General features: G+C 43.0%; 1 protein-coding gene across 1 annotated transcript in view; it reads left to right on the forward strand.

The window, feature by feature from the left end:
• Positions 1–233: 233 nt before the first annotated feature.
• LOC143989246 (uncharacterized) overlaps positions 234–10,085 on the forward strand; it is a 24,111-nt gene continuing 14,259 nt past the window's right edge. Inside the window, exons 1-3 of the mRNA XM_077489316.1 lie at positions 234–382; positions 4,829–4,993; positions 6,863–7,009. Coding sequence (XP_077345442.1) covers positions 274–382; positions 4,829–4,993; positions 6,863–7,009 — 421 coding nt within the window. The 5' untranslated portion in view covers positions 234–273. The remainder of the gene's footprint in view (positions 383–4,828; positions 4,994–6,862; positions 7,010–10,085) is intronic.

Below are 10,085 nucleotides of genomic sequence, written 5' to 3' on the forward strand. Positions count from 1 at the left end.
AAGGTTCAGCCTGTTCTCAGTGCCTCCCTTCCTTCTTCCATATCAAAGCCCAAGACCAATTAAATTCACCTATGTCATTATAGGGACCCAGTTTTGCAATAAGAATTTGTGTAAGTGGCTAAGTACATAAGAAGCTCTTTCTTTTGCAATCATCCATTGGGTGGTGGCTGGCTTAACCCTGTTCCTGGTGCCGCCCTTCCTTTTTCCTCATATGGTCTATATAAAAGCCTCATCATCTATATGACTTATCAGAAAGATTTCTAGGAACTGAACATGTCTCCAGAGACCGGATCCCTCCTGCTACTCCTCCTGTTCTGTGCCGGAGCCACTGCTGTCAATATTCTAACCACTGCAGACCCCACCGAGGACAAAGAAGCTTTAGGTAAGAATTCAAAATGATGTAAAATACAGGTAATAACTCAACCAACTTATAAATGTCTACGTCTTGGATATATTAATATAGCAAATAAAATGCAGGCAAGTCTATTATATATTTAGAGTGTTGTGTAATGTGTATATTCATCATTCATGGATGAGGATGAGTGTAAAACCTCTTCCAATGCTTTGTTATTTTGTTCTAGGATGGAGAAGGTTTAGAGTAGTGATGGTCAAATTACTTGATATAAGGGGCTTTAAAGTGATTGTGAGAAAAACCCTCACCTTGTAAAACAACCTATTCAATTTAAAATAGAAATGAAATGCAAAACATTTTTTATAGATATAAAAAAAATAAAAAATAAAAATGAAATACCTTTTTTTACCGCCGGACGGTGGCTTTCTTATCCTGAGTGGACATCATATAATGTCCTGTCGGAAGCACCGATTGCGTAGCAGCAGAGAGGCACGGTTTGTTACCGGCTGTGTCCCATTGGCATGATCTGATCAGAGTACTGGCTTGCTTCTGGTACCATGCGACCAAGGTGACCAATCACAGCAGGTCACAAGACTGTACACATTGGATGGCTTCCTTTCATGCCTTCCATTGTACAAAATGGTGTTGCTAGCTGTGATTTGTCAATGTGATCACATGGTACAGATAGGGGCAATCACAGCTCATCTGTACCATATGATTAGCGTTGACCATACTGCCCAACATTTTGAGATGCAAATGAGGGACACCTACTAGCAAACGTATGTAGGCATAGGACACGCCCTCTGTCACACCCCCTTAAAGGAGAATTAACCAAAAAAAAGGTTCATTAAATCCACAAGGGCTTTTTTTACCACTAATATTGCTTTATACTGGCTTTTAAAATTTATAAATGCAGCAATTTAGAATTTGGATGAAAGATTTAGCACTGGAAAACACTTTTTGAAAGATAAAAAGTGCATTTTATCTACAATTATATAGATCAGACCAAAATGAGGGACAAATGACATTACGCCAAATCTGGGACAGTCCCTCGAAATCAGGGACAGTTGGGAGCTATGGCTTTGACCAATTACAGCTAATCACAACTAAACAAACTGAATGATTCAGTTTCATTCAGTAAAATGCTTGCTTATAGCAATGTAATTCACTGCTATAAGCAAACATAATGTTTAACCACTTAAGGAGCGGGCCTATTTTTCAGACTCTGTGTTTACGAGTTAAAATCAGTTGTTTTTTAACTAGAAAATTACTTAGAACCCCCAAACATAGATATATATATTTTTTCTAACACCCTAGAGAATAAAATGGCGGTCGTTACAATATTTTCTGACATACACACCGTATTTGCACAGCAGTCTTACAAGCGCACTTTTTTGGGTAAAAGTCAACTTTTTTGAATTAACATATAAGACACCAGTGAAGTTAGCCCAATTGTTTCTTATATTTTGAAAGACAATGTTACGCTGAGTAAATTGATACCCAACATGTCATGCTTCAAAATAGTGCCCGCTTGTGGAACTGCGACAAACTTTTACCCTTAAAAAATTTCCATATGCGATGTTTAAAAATGTCTACAGGTTATCAGTTTTGAGTTACAGAGAAGTTCTTGGGCTAGAAATATTGCTCTCGCACTAACGGTCGCGGTGATACTGCACATGTGTGGTTTGAACACAGTTTTCATATGCGGGCGCTATTCATGTATGCGTTCGCTTCTGCGCGCAAGCTCGCCGGGACGGGGCGCTTTAACGTTTTTATTTTTTCTGTTATTTATTTTATTTTTATTTTGTTTTTTGACACTGTCCTTTTAAAAAAAAAAATTGGGTCACTTTAACCACTTGCCGACCAGTGCACGACGATGTACATCGACAGAATGGCACGGGCAGGCAAATGGGCGTACATTTACGTCCCTTTAAATTTGCCGCCCTGCCATCGGGAGCGCGCCGCCGGCGGCGCGCTCCCACGCGGGTCGGGACCTCCGTGAGTCCGGTCACGGGACCCGTGGACTCGATCGCCGCGGGCCTACCCGCGATCGTCTCACGGAGCGGCCAAATGAAGAAATGCCGTTGTAAACAGCATTTCTCCATTCTGCCTAGCAACTAGTGACGCTGATCTCTGCTCCATGTGATTGGAGCAGAGATCAGTGTTCACTAAATGAAAGCCCAACCCCCCACAGTTAGTAACACACCCCTAGGAACACTTAACCCCTACAATGCCACCCACTGGTTAACCCCTTCACTGCCAGTGTCATTTACACAGGAATCACTGCATTTATATAGCAGTGATTACTGTATAAATGACAATGGTCCCAAAAATGTGTCAAAAATGTCCGATGGGTCCCCCACAATGTCGCAGTCACAATAAAAATCGCTGATCGCCGCCATTACTAGTAAAAAAAAATAATAAAAAATTATTAATAAAAATGCTATAAAAATATCCCTATTTGTAAACGCTATAACTTTTGCGCAAACCAATCAATAATCGCTTATTGCGATTTTTTTTACCAAAAATATGTAGAAGAATACGTATCGGCCTAAACTGAGGGAAAAAAATGTTTTTTTATATATTTTTGGGGGATATTTATTATAACAAAAAGTAAAAAATAATGTGTTTTTTTCAAAATTGTCGCTCTATTTTTGTTTATAGCGCAAAAAATAAAAACCGCAGGGGTGATCAAATACCACCAAAAGAAAGCTCTATTTGTGGTAAAAAAAGGACGTCAATTTTGTTTGGGAGCCACGTCGCACGACCGCGCAATTGTCAGTTAAAGCGACGCAGTGCGGATCGCAAAAAGTGGTCTGGTCTTTGACCAGCAAAATGGTCCGGTCTGAAAGTGGTTAAACATCCCTTGTAATACAAAAAAATCATGACAGGACCTTTTAAATATGAGATTTGGGGTCAAAAAGACCTCAGATCTCATATTTACACTAAAATGTAATTTGAAAAAAAAAAAAAAAAGATAATTTAAGAGCATTGAGCAGAAGTGAAGTGTGACGTTGCTTCCGCCAGTCAATGCTATGGAGCCGAGTGGGGGCCATCTTCCCCTCACTCAGCAGCCAGGCATCCAGGGGAGAGGATGCGATCTGGTAAGTGGCGAAGATCACTGGAGCACGGCGGGGGGGGGGGGGGGGAGCCTCTCCCGCCCCCAGTAAAAGTGGTCTTACGGCAAATCCGCTGCAGAGACCACTTTTATCTGAAAGTGGACCACCCGTTGAAGAAGAGGATACCCGAGTTATTGCAGCTATCTGCTGCCATAACAATGGCATTCCTCTTCAAACAGCCGCCGTATAATAAAGGCGGGCAGTCCGTAAGTGGTTAAAAAAAAACTGATCACTTCCCCAGAGTAGTACAATGTTACTCAGTGTCCCTGATCACCACCCTGATCACCACCACATTATGAGACAACACTGTACTGCACAGGTGACAGTATGCAAAAAAAAAAAAAAAAATTGTGAACATTTTTTTTTTTTGATTTCTTCTAATTTTCTAAAAATTATGACAAAAAAATGACCACTTAAAAAAACCCGTCATTATTATTATAATAATACAGGATTTATATAGCACCGACAGTTTACGCAGCGCTTTACAACATTAGGGCAGACATTACAATACAATTCAATACAGGGGTAATCAGAGGGCCCTGCTCGTTAGAGCTTACAATCTAGGAGGGAGGGTCAAGTTATACAAAAGGGTAATAGCTGTGGGGGATGAGCTAATGGAGAAAATAGTGCAGTTGTTAGATGGAGGCAGGATAGGCTTCTCTGAAGAGGAAAGTTTTCAGTGATCGCCGTCATGCCTCTTACTAAATACCTTAGACTGGTCCAAATAATTTGGTGGAGGGGGGGGATTATGGTGTGGGGTTGTTTTTCAGGGGTTGGGCTTGGCCCCTTAGTTCCAGTGAAGGGAACTCTTAAGGCGTCAGCATACCAAGACATTTTGGACAATTTCATGCTCCCAACTTTGTGGGAACAGTTTGGGGATGGCCCCTTCCTGCTCCAACAGGACTGAGCACCAGTGCACAGAGCAAGATCCATAAAGACACGGATGAGTGTGTTTGGGGTGGAGGAACTTGACTGGCCTGCACAGGGTCCTGACTTCAACCCGATAGAATACCTTTGGGATGAATTAGAGTGGAGACTGCGAGCCAGGTCTGCTCGTCCAACATCAGTGTATGACCTCACAAATGTCCTTCTGGAAGAATGGCCAAACCATTCCCATAGACACACTCCTAAACCTTGTGGTGAGTCTTCCCAGAAGAGTTGAAGCTGTTATAGCTGCAAAGGGTGGGCCAACTCTATATTGAACCCTACGGACTAAGACTGGGATGCCAATAAAGTTCATGTGCATGTAAAGGCAGGCGTCCCAATACTTTGAACAATATAGTGTATGTACAGTATGTGTGTGTATATCTAAACAATATGTGTGGTTCATTTGTGGTTCACCTCATAACCCCCTCAGGTGCACGCTTCCCACCGGAGAAACCTGGTACGTGTCCTGCAGATGTGAATCTCCTAGTTGTTGGCTCCACGTTGTTGAATGAATGTAAGAGAGATAGAGACTGCAAAGGGAAGAATAAGTGCTGCTTCTCGGGGGGTAGAAGACGATGTCTGCTGCCATTGGACGGTAAATTTTTACAATCTGTCTGAGAATACGATGAGATCATAAAAACATGACCTGTTGTCTGAGACATAAACAGAAAGAGAGACATCTTCATCTAAATCTACATCTTCAGATGTATTTCAACTTTTCTCAATGCTTCCTGTTGTTAAAATGCTGTTTACAGAGATAAGTAGCTGAAGCTGAAATGTCCACATATAAGAGAGTCAGAGCAGAGGCTCCTCCTCCTCCATGGTAGTGATAAAGGAGGCAACTAATACTCTGTTGTCTCTTTCTGGGAATCCTTTGTAATGTATTAAATTAAATGTAGTACACACAGATATAGAACATTAGTTTAAATATATAAACTTTAGAGAAACATTAATATAGTGCCTGGCCTTCAATCTTCGACCTCTTATGGTCCAGGCCAGCGCTCATCACCCCTCATAGTCCCAACCTGAACTCATCACCTTTCATAGTCCTGGCTTACATTCATTACCCTTCATTGTTCTGGCCCGCACTCATCACCTTTCATAGTCCCAACTATTGTCCCAACTTATTACCTTTCATCCTCTCTGCCTGCACTTGTCACCTTTCATAGCCCTGGCTTGCACTCATTACCCTTGATTGTACAGGTGTGCACTCATCACCTTTTTATAGTCGCAGCCCACACTCATCAACTTTCATAGCCCCGGCCTGCACTCATCACTCCTCATAGTCCCAACCTGCACTTGTCACCTTTCTTCGTCCCAGCCTGCACTCATTACCCTTGATTGTTTAGGCCTGTTCTCATAACCCTTTTATAGTTGCAGCCCACACTTATCACCTTTCATAATCCTGGCCACACTCATACCCCTTAATAGTTCCTGCCTGCAGTCATCACCCTTCATAGTCCCGGCCTGTACTCATCACCCTTCATAGTCCAGACCTGCACTCATTACCCTTCATAGTCCTGGCCTGCACTCATCACCCTTCATAGTCCAGGCCTGCACTCATCACTCTTCTTAGTCCCAGCCTGCACTCATCACTCTTCATAGTCCAGGCTTGCACTCATCACCTTTCATAGTCCTGGCCTGCACTCATCACCATTCATAGTCCTGGCCTGCACTCATCACCCTTCATAGTCCCGGCCTGCACTCATCACCTTTCATAGTCCTGGCCTGCACTCATCACCCTTCATAGTCCCGGCCTGCACTCATCACCCTTCATAGTCCCGGCCTGCACTCATCACCTTTCATAGTCCCGGCCTGCACTCATCACCCTTCATAGTCCCAGCCTGCACTCATCACCTTTCACAGTCCCGGCTCCAACTCATACCCCTTAATAGTCCCTGCCTGCAGTCGTCATCACCCTTCATAGTCCCGACCTGTACTCATCGCTCTTCATAGTCCCGGCTTGAACTCATTACCCTTCATAGTCCCGGCCTGCACTCATCACTCTTCATAATCCCGGCCTGCACTCATCATCCTTCATTGTCCCAACCTGCACTCAACACCCTTCAGTCCCAACTTGCACTCATCATCCTTCATAGTCCCTGCTTGCACTTATCACCCTTCATAGTCCCAACCAGCACTCATCACCCTTGATAGTCCAGGCCTGCACTCATCATCCTTCATAGTCCCAACCTGCATGCATCACCCTTCAGTCCCAGCTTGCACTCATCATCCTTCATAGTCCCAGCTTGCACTAATCACCCTTAATAGTCCCAACCAGCACTCATCACTCTTCATAGTCCCAGCCTGCACTCATCATCCCTCATAGTCCTGGCCTGCACTCATCACCCTTTATAGCCCCAGCTTGCACTCATCAGTGTCTACTCTCAGTCTCTAGTTCAGTCTCAGTTTGTCAGCGTCTACTTCCTTCCATCCTCATCACAGCTTTCTTCTCTCTCTACAGTCAAGCAAAATGCCTGCCCATACTTCGATGACTCGGTGTGTATAACTACGAAATTTACACCCTTGTGCCAGAGTGATGACCAGTGCCAAGGCACCGAGCGATGCTGTTACTACAAGTGCAGGCTCCAGTGTACGCCAACAGTGAAAGGTAATGGAATGCCCCTTGTGATTTGGTAAAAGCTGTATAACCAAAACTATTATTACTGAATTTTATAAAGGTATTGCAGCAGAAACATAACTAGAACCTTCAGAGCCCTGGTGCAAGAAACCATAACGAGCCACCCTCACCACCATCTGGGGCCCCCCACAGTGGTGGAATGCCAGGACCTGGTCCCAAGTGCGACCTTTGCAACCCAGGTAGTTCCACTACCAGTGTCAATAGTTTTTGTTTTTGTTATTGCATTTATTTATTTTACCATTTCCTTTTATTTATTTACAATTTTATTTTTGTATTATTTTTAATAATTTGTTTAAGCCCATTTGGAGGATTAGGTGAGATATCAGGGGTCTAGACAGACAGAGAACGGACACTGCTCTCAATCTTTATCTCTGCAGCCTCAGATGCACAGAATGCATACACAGGAATAGCTCTGTACAGGGCTCCCTGTTCATCCACAAACTGAAGCATAGTAAACACAGCTTACTGTGCCTCAGCTATGAATGATCGGTACGGATCACTGACTCTATTCAATAAGACAGTGAATGGGGCAGTAAATGACACCTATATGTATCTCTCTCATTCGCCTAGTAGCGAGATACATATAGGATGCTGAACATCTTACATTGATCCCTGTAAAGCGGCGGTACAGTTAAGGAGCGGTGAGAGACTATCCACTATTCCCGCATATCCTGGGTCCGCCGTGACCACCTATGCTTCAGTATGGGTTACTCAAGAGTGCTGTGAATTTTTACATTAGGCGTGTTTATTCATCCTTTGATGTGAGTGCAATGTGAGAGATTTTTATGTGTGATTAAAAAGTTTTATACTGTATCACGCTATGGAAGCAAATCTTTTCTTTGTTGCATGAGAGTATCTATGGGAACAGCCGTGACACCTATGGAAACATCCGTGGCGTCTATGAGAACAGCCATGGTACTAGCCCTGCATTCTGGACTGGAAACCTGGATACCCCATTTAAACCCTGTAAAGGGAAAAAGCACATCCAGCCAAACACGAAAGTGTGAGGCATATACAGCGGGTGAGTGTAATCACATAAGGGGAGAGGAGTCACATCTAGAGCGGTGTGGTGGAGGAGTGTAGATGTAATCTGCTGTTTATTCAAGAGACACTGGTTAAACGTTTTTTTCACTATTCCATTATTTGGATTATGATCTGAAGATTCAACGTATGGACTATGATTTTACTGGGATACATTATATTCTCAGGAGCTTTTCACAGTGGTGTTTAACAATGTTTTTAGGAAGTGGACATTGTTTGATAGAACTTGAAACAATTAATTTGATTCTCGTCACTTGTTTATTTATTTTTAGTGTTGAATAATATTTAGTCACAGGATATTTTTTCATCTGGTGATATGTTACTATATAATAATTTGTGTTAATTAATTTCGATACAAACTATTAATTAATTTTTTCTATTTTCTGTATGCTCGGGGCAGGGCTTGCACAGTGTAGTAACATTTAGTAATTCATGTTCACTGGATTGGGTCTATTATCTGTAATATTTTTGAATTCACTAGTGTGGATTTATATTCAGCGCCGCTTTTTCTATTGTTTAGATAAGGAATACTGTACACATTTTGTTTTTTTAAAGTGGCGGCTTAGTTTATAGTATTTTGTTTAGCGCAGTGGTGATACACAATAGATGGAGGGAAAGAGTAAGTGTGTCCTTGTTTTACACAGACATAACCTGTCTGCTCCTACAGAGTGATGACTGTGTGTCCAGGTGAGCCCGAAGGGCATGCAAGGGAGAGCTGCACCACCCCGGAGTGGATCAGCAGATCAGAGGTCCTGAAAGGTATATGAATGAAGTCAGGGAGATGTGTAAATCACCAAACAGGGGGTTGTTAACTCAATTGTAGTGCTTCCCTGTGGATTTTATACATGCCAAAAAATACTATTTAGGGCTTGTTGGCCAACTTTTATTGAAAAGTAAGAAAAGGTTCAAAAACAATTGAATGCCCTCCAGGGGTTTCCATCATCATTTCAAAATATGAAAACAAATATCCTTTAAGCCTCCTGGCTTTGTTTTGCAGCAGCGCTGCTCAGGCCTTAAGCTTGTTGGTGGGTTGAGGCAACGTGCGGCTTAAGCGAGTTGCCTGAGCCAACCCCCAAAGAACCTCTATTGCCAGGCAATAGAGGACTTTGCCCAACAACTCTCTCCGATATGTATGTGGCAGGCAGAGACCAACCTCCGACCCATCCTGCGGGCTGTGTGCTTCACCCCCTTCAAAACCAGGATTTCCAATCACCGGGCACCTTCTCCAAGCCAGGGGACACCAGAGGAACTCACTCTCTGTCGAGCAGCGTTTTTACCAAATAAAGGCACGAAGAGGCTGGAGGTGGGTAATGTTGTTGTTTACTGAAAACCTCATTGGATCCATGACTTCAATGGAACAACACCGTTCCAATAATGAACAGACTCTTGCTCCCAGGCTCTGCCAGTGGCTGCTCATGTCCCTGCAGATGGATGAGCCTAATGTTCTTCCTGGTTAAGGATGGGAGGGATAGAGGGGTACACTAAGGTTCTCTCTTTGCTCTCCTGGGGCTAGGATGGGGAACTCCAGGGCACCATGCCCTCCCCCAGGAGGGGGGCGAGCAGGAGCATAGCAGATAGATGTTTCTACTTCCTCCTCCTCTCTAGTCTGACCCATCTCCCTCCTAGGTTCTGGTCTCCCAGCTTTTTCCCAGGGGTAGGACGCACCTTACAGGAGAAATGAAAAAGAAAGTAGAAGTGGCGCTGTCCCCTATTATTTCAAAATGAAAAATGTGCTATTCAAAAAACTATTTTTTGAAATAAATACAAAAAATGAATATTAAAATAAAAATAAAGAAAATGAGAATACTTGCTGCGGTTCTAACCGAGTGAGAGAGAGTGTACGTCCTTTGGCCAGGCCCTACACGTTTCGTCATCAAGACGTCTCTCAACACGGTTTTTACTTTAAATTTTATTTTTAAGTAAAGCACATTTTCAAGCAAAATATTGATAAGGAAACATTGAAAGTCACGTTAATTAATTATACACTTTTAGGTGTACACCACAC

Source organism: Lithobates pipiens, unplaced genomic scaffold (assembly GCF_037356315.1).
Source record: "Lithobates pipiens isolate NorthernLeopardFrog02 unplaced genomic scaffold, aLitPip1_a1.2 Scaffold_18, whole genome shotgun sequence".
In the NCBI taxonomy this organism is placed as follows: domain Eukaryota; kingdom Metazoa; phylum Chordata; class Amphibia; order Anura; family Ranidae; genus Lithobates; species Lithobates pipiens.